Here is a 23,577-nt window from a genome sequence, read left to right as displayed (position 1 = left end):
ATGCTTGGCAGGGACGACATCCAATCAGAACTGATTTAATTTTGTGACAGGGCGGGACAAGTTAGGAAAACATCCAATCAAACGCACAGTTGCACAAATTTGCTTTAAATCCGGGAAAACCAAACTAGCCTGTGATTTCGCTTTACTTCCGATAGAACTAAGTTATGTAAACAATGTCAGCAGGGAGAAGGAAAACAGCCGAGGACTGGACACATTTGTCCTTTGACGTTGTGACAAACAAAATGATGTGTAAACCATGCGGGGTGATTATCTTGGGTAAAAACACGACAAATCTTTAACAACATCTGCAAACCAGTCACCCAGATTTCCATGCAAAGGTCAGCATTTTAATGTCATGCAGGGTAAAGTGTTTTTCCCAGTTTAGCGTTTGTGTTTAGAGAAAATCTCCACACCGCGGTGGATTAGCCTTTCCTAATCTTAGTCCTGAACACTGCCCTGTACCTTTCAGAGTGTCCTGCTGTAGAACACTCGTATTATCTCAGTAAGGTGGTGTTAATGATCAGGTGTGTGGGAAGCAGGTGAAACGCTAATGTTAATATTATTAATAATATTACATAACTTTTAATAAATGTTTAATTTTGTGTAAGTGTGTGTAATGACTAATTCAAGGGAACTGAAGAAAAAGCATTTTAATTTTACACTCTTTATATTTTAGTCGACTAAATTGACTTTAGATTTAGTCGAATATATTCTTACCATAATTCGTCGACTAAAACTAAAACTATTCAGATACTAAATTATGACTAAAACTAAATTACATTCTCGTCAAAAGACTATGACTAAAACTAAATCAAAATTTGCTGTCAAAATTAACACTGCAGCCCAGCACACCAATAGGATCGGTGAAGGGCAAGACACCAGCTAAGGGGGGGGGTTGACGATCTTTATTTACCCCTTTTGCTGCTCCGTTACGATTGGATAAAAGGCCTCTCCAAACCAAGCTCCCAGGCTGAATTTCAACCCCAGCCCGCCCCTGGCTGCAACAATTGATTATTTTAGTAATCGAGTATTCTATCGGATGGATGGAGTATTCTATCGATTATTTCATTGATTACCCAAAAAACTGGATAAAAAAATACTTTTTCACATTAACAGTTCATCTGCATATTTTAACTTCCATACTGCAGTTTTTCCCCAGTGTGAAACAAACAGGAGCAGCTACAAAGTTCTCTTTTCTTCACTTGCTTACAGAGGTGGCAAAAGTACTGACATTCTGTACTAAGTAGAAGTACAAGTACTTGTGTTAAAAAATATTTTGGTAAAAGTTGAAGTACTGGTTCAACATCTTAAGTAAAAGTAAAAAAGTACAGGCTCTGAAATGTACTCAAAGTAAGAAAGTAAAAGTAGCTAGAGGACGTTTCTACTAGGGATGCGCTGATCCGATATTCAGTATCGGTATTGGTCTGATACTGGCCTAAATTACTGGATCGGATATCGGAAAGAAATAAAAAATGCAATCCGATCCGACCCACATTAGCTGCATTACAGTTTTCTGTCATCGTCTTCTTGTGGGTCTGCAGTTGAACAAACCCCTCCTCAGATTCTAAAAAGTTCTCCATTGCAGCGACAGATTCCCTTTGACACCGAGCGATCATCGCTGACATGCGGACATGTTTTCCCACACCGCCACTGCTCTCTGTTGTTTTTGTGTTCACTGTGCTGAGAATTTCAGCTATTATTATTTCTTTCTCTACTTCAGCTCCCGGACATACTGCTAGCGAGCGCATCTATTAGCACTAGTGACCGTCTGGTACCGGAAGCACCCCTTCCCCGTCAAAATGTTTTTGATACTTTAATCCTTGATTAGTGACTAAATATAGACCTGCAGTAGAAACGTATTTAGGAGAATGCTTGTGAATACAAAGCATTACAAGATTACGCTCACGCAGCCCCCAGTTTTTTTTCCTCTGTTTAGGCTCAGATCGTTTGATGGTGCGGCAACCGGAAATGCAAACTTCTCTTTTACGTGTTAAAAAGTAAAGAGTCTGTTTTGAAAATGTAAGAAGTAGAAAGTACAGATACTTGTGAAAAAATGTAGGGAGTAAAAGTAAAATGTAGTCAGAAAAATAAATAAGTACAGATACCTGAAAAATCTACTTACGTACGGTAACAAAGTATTTGTACTTTGTTACTTCCCACGTCTGCTTACTGATCAGGTGGTTGATGAAGAACCTCCAGCTGTTTCCCAGTAAAGGTTTAATGGTGGTTATCGGGGGAAAGTATTCTCCTAAATACATTTCTACTGCAGGTCTATATTTAGTCACTAATCAGGGATTAAACTATAAAAAATATTTTGATGGAGAAGGGGTTCTTGCAATACGGGACGATCACTAGTGCTAATAGTGGCACTCGCTAGCAGTATGTCTACGGTTATAGCGATCCGTTCTGGGAGCTGAAGTAGAGAAAAAAATAACAGCTGAAATTCTCAGCACAGCGAAGTGCTCACCTTAGCTGGATCGGATCAGATTGCATTTTTTATTTCTTTCCAATATCCGATCCAGTAATTTAGGTCAGGATCGGATCGATACCGATACTGAACATCGGTTCAGCGCATCCCTAATTATTATTGTATTAATACTAATGTATCCAGTTCAATTATATTGTGACATTAGTATTGTAACACTACATTGGCAGCAGTCTAGTATGACAGTGATATTTCAGTTTTACAGTGGTATTATTGCAGTATTAAAGTGGTAGTACTTTAGTATGACATTAAGGTTATTATAGTATTAAATGAGTATTATTGTAGTATTATGGTGGTAGTATTGTAGTTATTGTATCCCAGTAAGCTGAGTGTTGTAATGTAAACAGTAAAATGTAATTGGACGTTGGCAGAGATGCTCTTTATTCCAGGCGACGTACAGGATAAAAATGTTGAAGGAATTCTCTGACTTACACTGTCTTTGTGTCTTTGTTTAGAAGCAGAGCCACACAGATGGATCCAGTTCTCAACCCTGTCATCTCTGTGGTGGTGGGAAAGCGTTTGGCTGTGACCTTTGTGGGAAAACTTTCAATCATCAGCAGAACCTAAAAACACATCAGCATAGACACACTGGACACAAACTAAAGGACTGCAAAGAATGTGGGAGAACTTTCCCCACAACAAGTGAATTAAAAAAACATGAACTCATTCACAGTGGGATTAAAAAGCACCTCTGTGACCAGTGTGGTCATCTTTCATCACTGCAGGTAATCTTAAAAAACATAAACGCAGCCACACAGGAGAGAAACCATACAAGTGCAGACACTGTGACAAAAGCTTCTCACAATCAGGTACTCGTAACCTTCATGAAAGTTCACACACTGAACACACTGATGAGAACTACAGCTGTGACCAGTGTGACAAGAGCTTCAGGAATCTCTCTTCATACTCCCAACACAAACGATCCCACGCTGCAAAGAAACTGTTTCACTGTTACCAATGTGCAAAAACATTCTCTTCATTATCAGCCAATGGGAGTGAAGGATTTCTTCGATGGACATGTGACTGAGTGGTAAATATGTTATGGAGTTACCCTGGCAACCAGAGCCTGGATATCTCACCAGCAACCAACCATCAGCTACAAAGTGATGCGTGATGAGTGGTCGGTAGGGGAACTCCCAGCATCATCATCAAGACAAAGAGCAGTTTGACTTATTGTGAAACCAAACAGATCAATGATATCTGGATAACTGGAGGTCAGTTAGTTCATTAAATAATGATGCAAAAGGATCTCTGCCCTGATCTCTGCAAAGGTCTAATGCCAGTAATGGCAGCGTGAGCTTCCTGATGATACCACACTATTTGTGAAAGAGAAAAAGGTCCAAAAAGCAGCCACATGAAGAATTTAGTGTCGTCTCAAATGTAAACGCTGTCTCCAGGTGTACAACAGGAGAAGGGACACACCTGCAAGTGTCAGGCCTGTGATGGCGCCCTCTGTCTGTGGGGGACAGGAACTGTTTTTGGAGAGGCACAAATAATTTGTGTAACATCTTATTGTGACACCTGATTGTCTGTAAATAGTTGTATGAACACCTGAGGCACTGGCTGCTTTTTAATGTAAATAGTTGTTTATAACTCTGATGTTTGCTAAATTTGGACATGATGATTAAGTCCAGCACGTGCATCATCCACCATACATATGTCCCGACCCTGGCTCAGAGGGAAGGATGTAAACATGCTTTCATATTTACTAGTTATCTTTTGGTTCTGCTTAAACATGTTGGTAAAATGTTTAGGATGAGACAGATATGAAAGCTAACACTTTAATCGGCCCACCGCTGCTAATTCCATATTTTGCAATAAGTTCTTAAAATGGTATAAAGGTCCCATCTTGAAAAACATGTTCTAGATTCTTTATTCCTTTCTCTTGCCATGCTGAGAAATTCAGTACTGTCTTTTTCTGACATATATCTGGATTGTTCCAAATGGGTGTCAGTTTACATGGGATAAGTAAAGACTCAGTTATCTTTAAAAATTCCCACCAGGCTTTCAGAGAGGTGTTTATGTTAAGGCTTTTAATGCAGTTATGATGTTTAATACTGGAGCTAATGAAAGGTAAGTCAGGGATTTTCACTTTTGTGTTTGTTCTAAATCCAGCTATGGGCTGTCTAAAGGGCTTGATTTGATCCACCTTGAAATATACTGTAATCTATTGGCTAAGAAATAGTGATAAAAGTTTGGAAGTTCTAGACCACCATTGCATTTTAGCTTTTGTTAAGTCTTTAAACTTATTCTTATTTTTCAATAAAAATTTTGAAATGTTTGAGTCTAGTGACTTACACCAAGCAACTGAAGGTTTGTTAGGGATCAGTGAGAACAGATAATTGATTTTAGGCAAAATCATCCTTTTTACTGTTGCAACTCTCCCCATGAGAGATATAAGTATAAAGTTCCAACGTGTGAGATCATCCTCTATTGTTTTTAGTAGAGGAATATGATTCAGCCGCACCAGGTCTGACAGCATTGCAGAAAAATTTATACTTAAATATCTAATGTTGCCTGACTGTAGTGAGGTGGTCGTGGTGTTCTGAAAATTACAATTTAGAAGCAAAACTGTTTATTTACTCTATTTGATGGAGTACTCTGATATAGATGAGAACTTATCTATAAGTGTGATTGCCTTCAGAAGAGAAGCTTGTGAATTCCCAATTAAAAGTAATACATCATCAACCTTAAGGCTTATCTTATGGTCTCTATTTTCTGTTTGAATCCCTTTAATATTTGCATTTTGTTGGATTGCTGCTGCCAGTGGCTCAATAAAGATGACAAAAAGTGAAGGAGAGAGTGGGCAGCCCTGCCAGGTGCCCCTCTGCAGACTGAAGCTATGAGAAATAATATAATTTATCCTAACATGTGTATTTGAAGAGCTGTATAGTGTTTCAATACAGTTTATGTAGAATGAACCAAATCCAAATTTGTGTAAAACTGCTAACAGAAATTTCCAATTTACCTGGTCAAATGCTTTCTCTGCATCTAAAGAGACAACTGTGTTTTCTAATTTGTTAATGGAGCAGTAATCTATTACATTCATTAGTCTGTGTGTATTATTGGCTGAGGCTGCCGACCCTTGATAAAACATGTTTGTTTCCGGTTGTATAATAGATGGAGTGTTTTTTCCTGGCAAGGACTTTGCAAATTATGAGAGAGATTGGCCTGTAGATGAATAGGAGTGTGGGGCCTCTTCCTGGTTTAAGAGGTAAGCTAATGTTGGCAGAGTTCATGTTTGGAGAGACCATGTGATTGTTCTGAATCTAAGTCACCATTCTGAAAAAAGTGGGTTCTAGCACAGATATATATATATATATATATATATATATACACACTCATATTAGGGGTGGGACTCGATTAAAAAAGATTAATCGAGTTAATTAGGAGCTTTATAATTAATTAATCAAAATTAATCACATTTTAATCTCATTTAAATATTTAACACGATAAATATTAATTTAAGTTTGGTTGATGAATGAATCAATATACATAAGCTTAAACTTCAAAATCTTGTTTATTTTCCCACCAGTCTACTACACAGACCAATGAAGGGTGGAAGTGCTCCTGTGATAAGCAAACTCCTGAAATTAAAGTGAAGCATCATAACTGATAGTTTTATTCAACATTAATGTCTCACTTGATATAGTTGGAAATTAATCATTCGCTCAGCTGTATTCCTTGATGTTGAAATGTGTTATGCTTGTTTTAACAGCTTATTTTGAATTAAACCACAAAAAGGAGAAAAAGCTTAAACTATATATATATATATATATATATATATATATATATATATATATATATATATATATATATTAGGGGTGGGACTCGATTAAAAAAATTAATCGAATTAATTACAAGCTTTGTAATGAATTAATCGAAATTAATCGCATTTTAATAGCATTTCAATATTTAACATGATAAATATTAATTTAAGTTTAGTTGATGAATGAATCAATATACATAAGCTTAAACTTCAAAATTTTGTTTATTTTCCCACCAGTCTGCTACACAGACCAATGAAGGGTGGAAGTGCTCCTGTGATAAGCAAACTCCTGAAATTAAAGTTAAGCATCATAACTGGATAGTTTTATTCAACATTAATGTCTCACTTGTTATAGTTGGAAATTAATAAGATAAGATAAGATAAGATAAGATAAAACTTTAATGATCCCACGACGGGGAAATTTGCGCATTACAGCAGCTCAGTACAGAAAACTAAAAATAGAATAGAATAAAATAGAAAAACACTATACACATATACATAAGCACTATATACAGAAAATATATAGTCAATACACACATGTACATATACACACATATACACACACATCAAAACACTATATACAGATATCAAAATATTATATACATTTGTAGCCGGTAAGGTACACAGCATACACGGTATGCATTATATGGGTGAGTGTATTAAATAAAATGTATCTGACTGTATGGATAAAGTGATGGCAGAGGAGGTAAAGTGTCCAAGTGACTCAAGACATTATGATGTGTTATACAGTCTAACTGCTGTTGGGATGAATGACCTGTGAAAGCGCTCCTTCCTGCAGCGAGGATGTTTCAGTCTCTGACTGAAGGAGCTGCTCAGCTCACCCACGGTCTCATGCAGAGGGTGATGGGGGTTGTTCATGATGGATGTCAGCTTTGCTAACATCCTCCTCTCACCCACCACCATCACAGACTCTAGAGGACATCCCAACACAGAGCTAGACCTCCGCACCAGTTTGTCGATCCTGCTCCTGTCCCTTTCGGTGCATCCACCCCCCCAGCAGGCCACTGCATAGAAAAGGGCAGATGCTACCACTGTGTCATAAAAGGTCTTTAACAGAGTCCTGCAGACACCAAAGGACCTCAGTCTCCTCAGCAGGTGGAGTCGACTCTGGCCCTTCTTATACAGGACGTCTGTGTTTGTAGTCCAGTCCAACTTGTTATTGAGATGAACACCCAGGTATTTGTAGGAGACCACTGTCTCGGTGTCCTTTCCCTGGATGTTCACCGGTGCTGTAGGGGGTGGCTTCCTCCTGAAGTCTATGATCATCTCCTTCGTCTTGCTGGCGTTGATTTGGAGTGCGTTGTTCTCACACCAGCTGACAAAGTCACTGATGACACCCCTGTATTCCTGGTCGTTCCCATCTGATACACATCCAATGATGGCCGTATCATCTGAGAACTTCTGTAGGTGGCAGTGGTCCGAGTTGTACCTGAAGTCTGAGGTGTACAGACTGAACAGAAAGGGTGAGAGGACCGCTCATCATTCGCTCAGCTGTATTCCTTGATGTTGAAATGTGTTATGCTTGTTTTAACAGCTTATTTTGAATTAAAGACTTAAAATTAAACCACAAAAAGGAGAAAAAGTTCGTTCTCCGTTTAACAGCTGTTTTTACACAGCTGTGCTTCGCACTCACGGTTGCTAGGCGACATGAGCTACGCAGAGGTGACGGCAGCTGATATGAAGGCTAGCCGCTCACTTCCGGCCTTTGTGGGCTGCGAAAGACGTGGGCCGGGTCCTTCGCAGGATGCAGCCCCTAATTAATTAATTAATCGAAATTAACGCGTTAAAGTCCCACCCCTAATATATATATATATATATATATATATATATATATATATATATTTAACGAATTAAAAGTTTTAACGCACTTTGCACTGTGGAACATTCCTCAGTGCGCGAGTTCCCGGCATACAGATTATACCGACGCACAATGTCCAAATTCAGGGGCCGCATCCTTCGAAGGACCCGGCCCACGTTTTTCAGAGCCCACGAAGACTGCAAAGGGAGGAAGTGAGCAGCTAGCCTTCATATCAGCGTCACCTGCCCTCACCTCTGCGTAGCTCATGTCGCCTAGCAACCGTGAGTGTGATGCACAGCTGTGTAAAAACAGCTGGTTAAATGGAGAATGAACTTTTTCTCCTTTTTGTGGTTTAATTAAAAGTCTTTTATTGAAAATAAGCTGTGAAAACAAGCATGACACATTTCAACATCAAGGAATACAGCTGAGAGAATGATTAATTTCCAACTATATTAAGTGAGACATTAATGTTGAATAAAACTATCCAGTTATGATGCTTAACTTTAATTTCAGGAGTTTGCTTATCACAGGAGCACTTCCAGCCTTCATTGGTCTGTGTAGTAGACTGGTGGGAAAATAAACAAAATTTTGAAGTTTAAGCTTATGTATATTGATTCATTCATCAACCAAACTTAAATTAATATTTATCATGTTAAATATTGAAATGCGATTAAAATGCGATTAATTTCGATTAATTAATTACAAAGCTCCTAATTAATTAGATTCATTTTTTTAATCGAGTCCCACCCCTAATATATATATGTATATATATATATATATATATATATATATAAATATAAAGATTAAACAGAAATCAATTGGTATTGCCTCACTTCTTGTTTTCCCTCGTCATGTGTAAATGGAGCAGTTCCTGAATTTGCTAATTCAGAATTTACCTGAAAATTCCTGTCTCTGTGTTTCTTCCTCATTAAAGTTTCACTTCTCTTTCCTAAACTTGGGTTTCACTGTTCAAGTGCACGCATATATTTTAAAGTTAAGTTAACTGGAAACACATCAGAATAATTTCTGATAACTAACCACAATGAACCAGACAGTTCAAACTGGTACATTCACTCAGGTGTTACTAACAGGCAGTAAAATTAACAGGCAAGGTAAAGTTAATCTTCTACAGCTGCATCTCACAAATCCTTGTTATACATATAATACACATTATACACATTATATAAATAAATGTGTGTGTGTGTGTGTGTGTGTCTCAGAGCAACTACAGGGGGGAACTTTGTTGGACTGCCAAGCTTTTGTTTGTTCCCAATGGCAATTCTTTATTTTTGCGATCCATTTAAAGGCTTTTCCTGAGATCACCAGTTGCTACCTGTTGTTTTCACAGTGTTCCTTGTTGCTCTCATGGGCCTCAGAATATGATGTTACTGAGGGCTGCCACTGGCCCGCAGGCTGCTCTTTGAGAACCCTGGCTTTAGTAAGCATTAATAACATTTAATTAGTCCATTTGCTACAGAGACCGAAACTATTTGTACAAGGCTGTAAATATGTTATTTTTTATGTTTTTGCTATAAAGTTGGACATTTTAACACAAGTCAGTGGAGAATTTCTGAAGTCAGAGGCAGAGCTGCGACTCCTTCCAGGTAGCAGCTGACCTGTTGATTTGAAGTCTTTTGAGAACACTCAGAGTCCTGCAAATGCGACACAGCTAAGCGCCATCACAGCAAACACAGGACTGATGTGTTCATTATTTCAATCCAGATTGCTAAAAAGAATAGAACAACAGGGTGAAGAGCAGCATGTCAGTATACTGAATTAATTAACAGACTTCAAACATTTCAGTAACACACACAAACATTTCAGTAACACACAGTCCACACAGTCCACACACCTCCTGCCTTTGGAACTGTTGCGTTCTTGCATCAGGAGACCTTCATGATCTGTATCATCTCTACATGAGTGAAACATAATCTTCATCTGTCACGTAATACATAGTGTAAACATATTTCCATGACTCAGTGCTGATCAATAAAAGAGAAAAAGAAAGCTTCTCGGTATCAGTAAGCTGCTCAACAAAGGTCAGAGGTCAAAGGAAAATTTGATTCCAACAGACTTGGAGAACTTATATCAGGTAGTCGGTGTTTCCGTGGACACATTTCTGTTTTCAAAGGTTTTCCATGGAAATCCATCATACGATCAAAATCAGCAATACAAAAATCTCCTTTTCACACAGGGATGTCCAATCAGGAGTCCAAACTTCAATATTTAATATCGCATTATCACATGCAACAGGACAACATGCTGTCAATGAAGTAAACAAACAAATAAACAGTCAGTTAAAGTATATTCATACAAATCTCAGAACAGTCTGCGTTGATGACTTCTTGTCATGGTCTGTAAGTTTCAGTTCTTAGTTGGTTTTCTTCAGGTTCACCTTTTGTTAAGAATTTTCTGTGTTCTTGTGAACTTAGTGAGGATTCCCAGTGTTAGTGATCAATGTGAATCATTTTATTTCCCCTGTATTTTTAAATCTTGATTAGTTTTGGCTCCCCACATCCCTGAAAAGGATAAGTGGAAGAGAAAGGATGAATCGATGGATAGTTTCAACTGTTCCACATTTCTCAGTTGTGTCTACTCTCCATTAGCCCTCATGGTCCGGGGTCCTGTGGACCCCCTGTGTTTTGTTCTGCTTATTTTGCCTGTTCTGTTCTGGGTTTCTTTTGGTTGTGGGGTTTAGTTTGTTATTTTCTAGCTCTTTGTGTTCTCCCATTATTCTGTGTCAGGTCTGTGTCTCTGTTCTCTCGTCTTACTTCCTGTTTTATTTTGATAGTTGTCCGGTCCCTGTCTGTTGTGTTCAGTTTTGCTTCCCCTAGTCATGTCTTATTAATTAGCATCACCTGTGTTCCCAGCTGGTCCCACTCCCCTCGTTATTCTCCTATGTATTTAAGTCCTGTGTTTCAGTGCCTGTTGTTGTCTTCTTTATTTGTTTCCTTGCTTTGTTGATCCTGTTTTTTTTAAATTTGAGTCAAGTTATTTTCTGTTATCCTGAATTTGCCACTGGTTCAGTCCAGCCCTGTCTTCTGTTCTGCACTTGCCAAATAAATCTGAGTTTATATTGTACATCTGTCTGGCGTATCCTGCGTTGGGGTCCTCCTTCCTGCCTGCCGCACAGCTGTTGCATGACAGAAACAGGCCCATAGGTCACACTAGTGATGAGAAAATGAAGCTTTTGTGAAGCACTGAACCACTTGGACCAATTGTTTCGGAAATAGGTTCATTACTCGAAGCTTCAATTATAGCGCCCTCTCCTGGAAAAGTGCAATGATTTCAATTACACACCTGCATGCATGCGCTCACACACCTCAATGATATGAAACATCTTTGCATTGTTTGAGGCGCACAGTTTATGACCAAATATCATGATATCAGGTTCTGCTTACAAATAAAGATCGATGAAAGTGTGTGTTGTGTTATTCAGCAGAGTGCTGGGATAACATGGCATTAACTGGCTGTGCTTGTGTAACTACCGCTTTAGCGTTAATCTTGATACGACAGCGTCCGTCATCACGTTGAAAGGACGAGCCAGCAAAGGTTGTCTTTAATTCAGTAACTGCTGACTGTCTCGCTCTCGCTCCTTCACTCGTAACCAGCGAATCACCTGAACCAGTCACGCGATTCATTCCGAGAACGAAGCAGTTGCTGCTTCGGACGTCATATGTCACGTGATTTTTTTCGCTCTGAAGCAAGCTTCGAAGCAGTGGTTCTCTGAAGACGTAAGCCCAGGGTTCGAAGCACGTATCGAAGTTTCGGTTTCACACGCTCATCACTAGTTCACACTGAGTAAGTTAATTGAGACTAGATTTTGATCATATTTTGTCATATTTTTGTTTGGTGGTGTGCCTTGTGATTTTTCTAATGTGAAAATATGTGCCATGGCTTAAAAAGTTGGGGAAACACTGCTTTAACTAATGATGCTTTATATGTGAACAAGGATATTATTAAACTGCTCAAAACAGACTCAGCTTTATTGTTGTTCACACTATAAGTGTGAACAAAATGTAGTTTCTGTTTTTGTGAAGGGCAAACACAGGATTAGTAGTGATATACTATAGTAGAGTAACAACTAAAATAAAATTTAAATAAGTACAGAAAAATAAATAAATACAATGAAAGTAAAAATAGAAAAAGAACACACTAAACTAAAACTAAAAACAGGTATAGCAGCATTGTGGTATAGCAGAAACAAATGGTCTTATGCCGCAGTGATGAACAAATAGCAGCAGCTGAATAGCCACATAAACAGATAAACATATCTGACAGAATGCAAAAACAGTGAAAACATAAAGAGAAAACCATGACTTTGTAATGAAAGGCTTCCTGCTCCTCAATTGTGGATACATATTTTTTTCATTTTAGTTCGGATTCCAGTTTAACACTACAGAACAGCCAGTGTTGCTTAAAGGCTTTAATCAATAGCAGGAAGCCTCCAACAAACATTTCCACATATATTTAAATCCAGACTGAGCAATTTCTACTGTTGCTTAATTTCAGCTTCCCCACAAACGCCACTCTAGGTCAGGAAAGTTCCTCTTTCCTGAGCTTTCTGTTTCTTCTGACTGATGCTGACCATCTCCGTGTGAAGCTCCATGTGAAGGTAATGGAAGCAGTCTTGAATATTTTTCTGGCTAACATTTCTGCTTATTTCCAGCAGAAATCTGCCACTTTATAGTTCATAGTAATAGACTCACAGCTAGACCTATGTGTGTGTGTGTGTGTTTGTGTGTGTGTGTGTGTGTCTGTCTAAGTCGGTGTAAATGCTTATTTCCACTATCGACTGTCTGTAGCCTGTATATCAAAGATGGCCTTTGATGGTGTTGAAGCCTCTACTTGACCATTTTGTCTTAATTTCTGGAAGATTCAGCTGTTGTTTGCAGACACATTTATTGTCCTGGATGTTTGTGAGTCTGAAGGAAAAAATACTCCATGATGAGTCATTTTGAATGTTTTCAGTGATGTTTAGCAGAAACATAACAGTGTGGTGTCATGATAAGGTTCAAACTGGACCCAAAGAGCAGACTCAAAATTTCTTTTTCATGGATTTCTTTACAAAATGTTATTTGTAAAGAAATCCATGAAGTCACTACTAGTTAAAATGAAAGGAATACTCGGCTCTACAGAGCTCTGACTCTTTGTCAGCCTGGCTACAGTGCTGAAAAGAAACCTGGGGTTGTTCTTATTTTCTTCAATTAATGATGAGTAGTAAGATGTCCTAGCTTTATGGAACATTTTTTTTATTATAGAGAAACAAACTCTTTTTTCTCCAGGCTAAATGAGCATCTTCTAAATTTGTGAGACACCATTAACACCATATATATATATATATATATATATATATATATATATATATATATATATATTTTTTTTTTTTTTTTTTTTGTGGTCCAAATGTTTAGTTAATAAAGCAATCTGTAAGCATAACCTTATTAGGTAGAGCTGATGTTGCTGATCACAGATCATTTCTTTAGGGTTTAACAGTCTTAGAACTGCTGTGGCATATTAATCAGTTCTATGTTTCTGTATCTCTCCTTTCATGTTTTTATGCATCAAAGATGGAGAAGTCTGTTCAAGAGCAGCTGCTAGACATGCTGGATGATTTGGGAGAGAATGAGCTGGAACGTTTCCACTGGTACCTGCACAATGTACCTGTAGATGATTTCACAACCATCAAAAAGAGCCGTCTGGAGAGAGCAAACAGAACGAGAACAGTGGATGTCATGGTAGAAACATATACCCATAACCGTGTGATGGATGTGGCAATGTCAGTTTTACAGAAGATGAAAAAAGGTCAGTCAGAGGAAAAAATACATGAAATGCTCAGTACAGCATTAAAACGCACCACTGTTTTTTACAAAATGCATTGAGAACTTTGTTAGAATACAGATATAATTTTGTTGTTCTGAAGCCTCACAGGTTTTCACTTTCAAAAAGCCAGTTTATGATTCAAGATGCACTTTCCTTCAACAGGAAAGTCCTCAGGCCAGGGAGCTTCTTCACTTTCATCAGACGGTAAGAGGAAAGATCAGCTACAGTAACGCTACACCTACCTTAAATCATCATCAACACAACTTTGCCATTTAAGCTCTGATAACACTTTACTGCATCTTCAATTTCTCAATTGTGATTGAGTTTGAGACCCCAAAGATGCAGCATGACTCAAGGGCCAAACAGGATTAAAAAAAATAATTTTAATCAGCAATATGAATTTGAATGGCAGATTCGACACTGTCCCGTCCCCAGAGCAGCAGGTTTAATGCATTAAGATGCTTCATTATGTCGCAGAAAAAGGCAGACTCAGACACCTTTCATCCTGGAGCCGTGCTGGACTTTTCCTTTACTTTCTATGAACTGACAGATTTCCTCAGGCAGCTCATCGCACCTGGCTCATCACTACATTCAGAAGCTTTTTTTTCTCCAGAAAAGACTCAAACTGCCCGTGTTTAAAACCTTTGCCTCTCATAAAGTTCACTGTCTTCAGGACTTTACTGTGCAGCGTTTCCTGCTGTGTGATGTAGTGATGCACTGTCAGCTCGCCTGTGCAGGTCTCCCTGTGCATCTTCTTTCATGTCCACACACGGGTTTACCTCTGATGTCAGCAATCAGGCCCTCTGCCTCCCACCTGTTTGGAAGATCCCTGTTTTCCACTTTTTGTTAGTCTGACCCCCAAAAATGGACAATCTTAAAGGTTGCTGTATAAAGTGTTAACCAATGTTTTCATCTGCTGATCATTGATCAGTTTGTCATTGGCAATGCTAGAAAATGGGTTAGTGCCCAGGTCTTGATCTGCGTGGCAGCTGTTGCAGTGCATTATGGGATTTATAGTTTAAGTGGTGGGAGTGTTATTTACTAATCATAGCCATTTTAAATCATCTTGCAGGTCTTATATAGTCAAGTCAGGTTTATTTCTGAAGCACATTTAAAAACAGCAGTTGACCAAAGTGCTGTACATTTAAAATAAATAAAATAACATCAAACACAAGATAAAGGAGACCATTAAAACAGGAAGCATAAAATAATAAAACACAAAAAAAACAACATCACTAATGTAACCAGGACTCATTCTGATTTACAAGCCAAAGAATAAAAATGGGTTTTCAAACGAGTTTTAAACGTGTCAACTGTAGGAGAGGTCCTGTTATGAAGGGGCAACTTGTTCCAGAGTTTTGGGGCAACAGCTGCAAAGGCCTGATCACCTCTGTGTTTTAATCTTGACCTCGTTACAGTTAGTAGCATTTGCTCAGCAGACCTCAGTGATCTAGCGGGAGTATGCAGGCTTATAAGAGAGGTGAGAAGGTGCTAACCCATGCAACGCTTTAAAAACAAATACTAAAACCTTAAAATTGATTCTAAAACTGACTGGCAACCAGTGTAGGGATGCTAGTATGGGGAATATATGGTCTCGTTTACCAGTGCCGGTTAGTAACCGTGCTGCTGCATTTTGGATCAGTTGTAGTCGACGAAGTAACGTCAGACTGACACCTGAGTAGAGACTGTTACAGTAGTCAAGTCGGGATGAAATGAAAGCATGGATATCTCTCTCAAAGTCCATGAAACACAGAAATGGCTTCACCTTTGCAAGTAGACGAAGGTGAAAGAAGCTAGATTTGATGACAGTATTAATGTGTTTGTCAAAACACTTTAATACTGTCATGATCAGAGCCTGCACAGCAACATCATTTACTGGAGCTCACAATAGAAAGTTGTGATTCTTCTCCCCATGCAGAGCCACTACAGCTGATCTTAGGGTTCCTCCACCTTCTGTACAGCAAAGTCCTGAACACACAATTCATCATAAACACCGTAACACAGACAGTGAACTTTATAAGAGACAAAGGTTTAAATCATTGGCAGTTTCTGAGAAAATAGCTTCTGAATTTGGTGACATGCCTTATCACACAGGTGCGATGAACTGTCTGGAGACATCTGTGACTTCATAGAAAGTAAAGAAAAAGACTCAGCAGGGCTGCAGGATGAAATGTGTCTGTGTGAGTCGGCCTTTCTCTGTGGAATAATGAAATCTCTTAATACATTCCTGCAGCTTCAGGGATGGGACCACTTGATTACATACATGTATGACACAGTGAAAGCTTTTGAAGTCCCAGGTGTAAGAAGAGAATTTATGCCACTTGCCATGTTGCCAAAAAAAATAAGTCAGACTAGGTCTCCACCACTATGTTTACAGTTGTGCTTTTTGCTGAGAAACTGGACATACTGCAGAGTTTGTGCCTTTTTTCCAACACATCACAGTTTTTACTTGAAAAATTTGAAAATTTTCATCAGCCTGATATAATCTAATTTTCCCTGATGTTATTTTTGAAGAAAAATAAAGAGAGGTGCATAGAGCTGTCTATTAGATGTCAGATTCAACTCATTGTCATTGTGCGCACAAGGCACACAATGAAATGATCGTTCCAGATCACTCATCCAGAGACGAGCATCTGCGGTCATGCAGCCAGAGACCGGCGCTACCGTTAGGCAATGTGGTTTAAGTGTCTTGCCCAAGGACACAAAGCAGCGAAGGGACAGGGGCTCGAACCTGCAACCTTCCCGCTGCAAGGTGAGCGCCTACCCACTGCGCTACTATGTAAAAGGTCAATAAAATATTCACTACTTTTAGTGCTCCTGTAATTACACTGTGCTGTTCTCTAAAACCAGAGTAAAAAATTAGATAAAATGTTGTTTACTGTTTACTCACCAAAGACTCCAAAACCTTTTCCAATGCAAACAGTTCAGTTTAAACAATGGGAGCACATTTCAATGTGGCAGGGTTTTCACCACAGTCCAGGGAGAGATTAAAAAGATAATTTACTGCCATCTTAAAAAAAGATGGTCAAGACCTGCTGACTTTTTGGAGTCTAAGGATTTAATGATGTTATGCACCTCTGCAACTATTACATGTTTAAAATCAAAAGGTTATAAATGGAATCGTTCTTATATAGCACTCGTAGCAACTCCAAAGGCCTAAGTCACCTGAGAAGAAATATCGGCCCCTGTCTATTTGCATGATGCACTGCCTTCACTCCTGAGAAAGTACACTGAGCCCACATGAATTTTTGTGTTGTTTATTGATACACTGCCAAGCATGAATCTGGGTAACAATCAGCAGCATAACTAGCAAAAGAAACCATTTCAGTGAGCAGTGAGTGTGTGTGTGCGAACGAGCCTGCGATCAACAAAAATTATGGCCACCCAGCTAACGTCTCTCCTCCATCAAGAGAGCAGGGGAGTGCGACACCCTTTTAAAGCGGCCAGCTGTGACCACCTACATCCATGTGATCCATACACCAATACATGTCACCACGACAACCAACGTGAAACCAAAACACAACTTAAGACAAGATATATCTGGCTCCTACAGCACTTTTCTACTCTAAGCACTCAAGGCACTTATACAACTCATTTATATTCACCCATTCATATAAGCACTTCGATCTGTGGCTAAGAGCATACTGTCAACCACACACATCCACTCTTCAATGGTTGCATCAATGCTTTGGCATACAGCCCAGAGCAGCCACCAACCTTCTGATTAGAAGGTAACCTGCTCTGCCTCCTGAGGCATATCCCATCTGAGCAACAAAAAAAAAAAAAGAAAAAGTGGTTTTGATCTAGCGACCTGACCTGTGGGTTAGAATGCTTCTGCTACTCCAAGTGCCAGGTGTTACCATAATTTGAATTTGTGGACAAGAAGGTGGTGAGGTTTGAGGTGAACCAGTAGAGTTAAATAACTGAAAGAAACAAAATGCCATTAAGACAATCAGGCACATATTCATTTTTTTTTTTTAATCAGTGATTACTTGTGAGTCCTTCACAATGCTTGGTGGAAGCTCTGAGGTTTTTATATCTCCACTTGGGGATGTAATGGTATTCCAGAACCTTTGGGGAATATTGAGGTTATTTGATGTTTCAGTTGAAAATTTTTGACCGTTTGCATTTCTGATGGTAACTGTTATAATATTTCTCAGTTTTCTAAAAGTTTTCAAGGTTTTTGCCCAAGCCTTATTGCATTCCTGGAGTTATTCGTACAATTTAACCATTCATTGTTATGGCCTTTTAAACTAAATTTCTTGAAGGGAGTGTGCCTGTCACCTATTTTATCAAAACATTAACAAAGTTCTCTTCCAGTTAAAATGGTACAAATGATGGCTTCTAGTCCCATTTAATAATAATTTGGAGATTAGCTTTAGGAGTCTTTGTGTTTCCGACAGTGGCAATGTCACAGTGATCAGTGTTAGGGATTATTTTTTTACTCAATGAATAAAAGGAGAAATGTTTAAAATTAAACTCCAGTAAGTTAATTAATAAACAGTGGAACAACCAAATAATAAACAATTAAATAATACATTAGACAAAGAGCAACAGATAGAAGGTTCACCGTCACATCACCATCACCATGTTCTGTTATTAATCTGGATAAGATTGCTCTGTATGACAAATGAAAACAACAGGAAGAATCAGAATCAGAATCAGAATACTTTATTGATCCCAAAGGGAAATTACTATTGTTACAGCTGCAACCGTTTCATTTAAACGAGTAAACCTAAAACACAATAACATACACTAAAGGCATAAAAGTATAAAGACTAGAGAGATATTTTGACTATATACACATCTAAATCTATACACATATGAAAATTGTGAGTGCAAAAATTTTTAAATAGGTGTCATTATATATATATGCACAGTCCTTTTTTGTACAGTGTATAAGTGTATGTACAATGTACAATGTATATAGTGTATGTACAATGTATATGGAAATTTAAACAATTTTATGTACAATTGAATACTGATGAGTGAATGACACTGATGAACCACAATGTCACCTATTAAGGGAGGAGTTATAGAGTCTGATGGCCACAGGTAGAAATGACCTCCTGTGGCGCTCTGTGGTGCATTTTGGTGGGATGAGTCTTGCACTGAATGTGCTCCTGTGTCCCATCACTGTGTTGTAGAGTGGGTGGGAGCCATTGTTCATAATGGCCTGCAGCTTAGACAGCATCCTCCTCTCCGACACTGCCATAAGCAAATCCAGCTCCACTCCCACCACGTCACTGGCTTTGTGGATCAGTTTATTGAGTCTGTTGGCGTCTGCCGCCCTCAGAAGATGATCTTTATGGCTTTGTCGCTGATGAGAGGAATCTGGGTCATGAAAAACCAGCTTGGCCAAGACTCAATGACGAAGGCCAACTCACAGCACCCAGAATCTGTTTATGTGCAGATAATGGCAGTATATAATGTTATGGTTAGCTGAGAGCAGTGCTCTTCTGGGGAGGGAGCACAGGCAGCTGCTAAGAAGTCTCTCCCTCAACCAGATTTGCCCACATGTACATGTGATAATTTCTGATTCTTTAATATATTACATGTCTTACTTTTTTAATTAAAGTGTTTCAGGTGTCTTCCTTCACAATTAATTGAACACATTAACATCACTAATGTCATTTGCAAATACTATAGCCTTTGTATAATGTGAAACATTGGTTAGTATGACATCAGTGTGGCTTTATCAGGATTTTTTTTTTTAATGATTAGGTCTGATGGGAGTGTTGACAATTTGAAAGAGGTTTAAAGAATCACAGTGAGCTTTAAATTCATCTGAAACTGATTGTAGCAAGAATTGTTTTAGCAGTGATTTAGAGAGAAATATTTTTGATTGAAAATTGGTTTTTATGTAAATGGTAACACTTCCACCATTATTTGGTCTGTCTGTTCTAAAAATATTATAACCATTGAATGAAATCTCTTTGTTCAGGATTATTTTACTTAACCACATCATTGAGAGGGCAATTACATCAGCATAAGTGAAATCTGCCCAGATGTGAATCATATCCATTTTTGTGACTTGACTAAGCACAATCAAGTGAATAAAACCAAGCCCTTTTCTGGCGTTACAATCGTGAGGTGGACTAATTTGTTGAAAATTGTCCAAAAAAGAATGAACAATATACAAAAAGCATTTTATTTATTTAAAAGCTTTTTAAAACTGTCTTGTTCTCCTGTCGTCTGGTGCAACAGCCCAAAAGCATCACAGCAGGGGTCATTTTTGCTTTTGTGTCAGTTAAGTTAGTAGTACCATATTTATAAGTGTCATTGTCAGCTGTGAGATGCGTAATGTTAATATACTAAAATAAAATACACAATGTTCCATAGTTGCATTAACATACTTTTAAAAAAAAAATTGAAAGCTATAATTTAAGGCTGTCACATTAAAACTTGCATTACATGTCTGCAAACTGTTGAATAATCAAACAAGTCTGAGAAAACCTCAGCATGAAACACAAAGAAATGTGTAAAACAAAGAAATGTTTCAATACATCTTTAAATTAAGATAATACTAACTAAATTCATTTTCATCAGACTGAAAATACCATGTCACATCAACATCTTTTTTTGTTTGTTTTCTTCTCTTTTTAAATTCAGAGGCTCTGCCAAACTGTCAGTCTAAACTTAAATCTGCTCTGAAGAAGAAGTTCCAGAGTCTGTTTGAGGGCATCGCTAAAGCAGGAAACCCAACCCTCCTGAATCAGATCTACACAGAGCTCTACATCACAGAGGGAGGGGCTGCAGAGGTCAATGATGAACATGAGGTCAGACAGATTGAAACAGCATCCAGGAAACCAGACAGACCAGAAACAACAATCAGACAAGAAGACATCTTTAAAGGCTCACCTGGAAGAGATGAACCAATCAGAACAGTGCTGACAAAGGGAGTGGCTGGCATTGGGAAAACAGTCTTAACACAGAAATACACCCTCGACTGGGCTGAAGACAAAGCCAACCAGGACATCGATCTCACGTTTCCATTCACTTTCAGAGAGCTGAATGTGCTGAAAGAGGAAAAGTTCAGCTTGGTGGAACTTGTTCATCACTTCTTCACTGAAACCAAAGAAGCAGGAATCTGCAGCTTTGAAGACTTCCAGGTTGTGTTCATCTTTGATGGTCTGGATGAGTGTCGACTTCCTCTGGACTTCCACAAAACTACAATCCTGACTGACCCTAGAAAGTCCACCTCTGTGGATGTGCTGCTGACAAACCTCATTAGAGGTTACCTGCTTCCCTCTGCTCACCTCTGGATAACCACACGACCTGCAGCAGCCAATCAGATTCCTCAGGACTGTGTTGACATGGTGACAGAGGTCAGAGGGTTCACTGACCCTCAGAAGGAGGAGTACTTCAGGAAGAGATTCAGAGATGAGGAGAAGACCAGCAGGATCATGTCCCACATCAAGATAGCAAGAAGCCTCCACATCATGTGCCACATCCCAGTCTTCTGCTGGATCACTGCTACAGTTCTGGAGGATGTGCTGAAAACCAGAGAGGGAGGACAGATGCCCAAGACCCTGACTGAGATGTACATCCACTTCCTGGTGGTTCAGGCCAAAGTGAAGAAGATCAAGTATGATGAAGGAAGTGAGACAGATCCACACTGGAGTCCAGAGACAAGGAAGATGATTGAGTCTCTGGGAAAACTGGCTTTTGATCAGCTGCAGAAAGGAAACCTGATCTTCTATGAATCAGACCTGACAGAGTGTGGCATCGATATCAGAGCAGCCTCAGTGTACTCAGGAGTGTTCACACAGATCTTTAAAGAGGAGAGAGGGTTGTACCAGGACAAGGTGTTCTGCTTCATCCATCTGAGTGTTCAGGAGTTTCTGGCTGCTCTTCATGTCCATCTGACCTTCATCAAGTCAGGAAACAATCTGCTGGAAGAAAAAAAATCTAAATTCTTTACAGTCTTTAAAATAAAGTTCAAGCCAAATGTCTTCTACCAAAGAGCTTTGAAGAAAGTCTTACAGAGTCCAAATGGACACCTGGACTTGTTCCTCCGTTTCCTCATGGGTCTTTCACTTCAGACCAATCAGAGTCTCCTACGAGGCCTGCTGACACAAACAGGAAGTAGCTCGAAGATCCATCAGAAAACAGTCCAGTACATCAAGAAGAAGCTCAGAAAGAATCTTTGTTTAGAGAAAAGCATCAATCTGTTACACTGTCTGAATGAACTGAATGATCATTCTCTAGTGGAGGAGATCCAACATTTCCTGCTATCAGGAAGTCTCTCCACAGATAAACTGTCTCCTGCTCAGTGGTCAGCTCTGGTCTTCATCTTACTGTCATCAGAAGAAGATCTGGATGTGTTTGACCTGAAGAAATACTCTGCTTCAGAGGAGGCTCTGCTGAGGCTGCTGCCAGTGGTCAAAGCCTCCAACAAAGCTCAGTGAGTAAAGTTCTTCTTTATCTTAAACAATGCTGCCATCATCAAATTCACTGTGACACAAAATATCAAACTTTCTGTCGCTATATGCTTCCACTTATTCCTCTCTTCATCTTCTCAATCAAATGATTCAAATCATAGAGTTGAACACACAAGTTTGCTCTTTGTACTCCCTCAATACTTTGGGCAGTTTGTTACTGTTACATCACTTTTTACATCACACTGATTTGTATGAAGCTTTAGACACAGAACACACTTTGGATGGAAAAATGTCTGGATCCTGGAGATGATATGATTTTAAAACTTGAAAACTGGACTAAATGTATTTAAAGCAACTTTAAATACACATTTTGAAAGTCATGTCTGAAATTCTGAGTATGACTCTAGAAATATTTTCCACGGAAAATCACCTAAATCTGTGATCATAGGCTGTATAACGGATCAGCAAACCATGTCTAAGTCCACCTGCACAGCAGCAGGATCTGAACGGATCATGATCAGGATCACTGATTCAGACCAAATAAGGTCCAGATCCAGTTCAGGCTCCAGTCATTTCCCAGCTCATGCAGTCCAGGTCCATTCATAATGGATTCATTTTTATGACATGATCTGCATTCCTTAATTAAAAGCTTCAGCTGATCTTAGTTAGGATTAAAATGGTTAAACTGGAAACATTAAAGCAGTTTTTCTGTAACTCTCATTTCTCATTTTTATCCAGTAATGGCAGAAATAATGAAATTCTCAATTTAAAAAAAATTAATAAAGTGAGTTTGCTATTCCATCAATAGATTCTATTTTTATTGTACAATTATTTAAACAAATAACCATTAACTGAACTGTCATAACTGCAGTAAAAACTGTTTTTATTAAGTATCAAACTGACCTGAGGCCAGCTCCCCCGGGGTCTGCTGCTGTCACTAAACTCAGTCTGAGCTGGTTCTCCACAGTTTTATCTTCACTTTCTGTCTCCTGCAGTTTGTCCGTATAAGTTTGTCCACATAAGATGTTAATGATTTCTTAAAAAAAACAGGATTAATTATTGATAAACGTTGTAGTTCCCCACTGCACCCGGGCTACACTTTAACAATAGAGCCTGTTTTACTATTCATGCTTTGATTTTTCAGGCTGAATCACTGTCACCTCTCAGAGAGAAGCTGTGATGCTCTGTCTTCAGTTCTCAGCTGCCAGTCCTCTAGTCTGAGAGAGCTGGACCTGAGTAACAACAACCTGCAGGATTCTGGAGTAAAGCTTCTGTCTGTTGGATTGGCGAGTCCACA

General features: G+C 38.8%; 1 protein-coding gene across 1 annotated transcript in view; it reads left to right on the top strand.

Annotated features, from left to right (window-relative positions):
* Positions 1–22,307, top strand: part of LOC115775636 (NLR family CARD domain-containing protein 3-like) — an 866,494-nt gene extending 844,187 nt beyond the window's left edge. Inside the window, exon 8 of the mRNA XM_030723106.1 lies at positions 20,529–22,307. Within this exon, the coding sequence (XP_030578966.1) occupies positions 20,529–22,307 (1,779 nt within the window). The remainder of the gene's footprint in view (positions 1–20,528) is intronic.
* The last annotated feature ends 1,270 nt before the right edge of the window (positions 22,308–23,577 follow it).

This window comes from Archocentrus centrarchus, unplaced genomic scaffold (assembly GCF_007364275.1).
Source record: "Archocentrus centrarchus isolate MPI-CPG fArcCen1 unplaced genomic scaffold, fArcCen1 scaffold_24_ctg1, whole genome shotgun sequence".
NCBI classification, from domain to species: Eukaryota; Metazoa; Chordata; class Actinopteri; order Cichliformes; family Cichlidae; genus Archocentrus; species Archocentrus centrarchus.
This window is presented reverse-complemented; position numbering and strand designations above follow the sequence as displayed.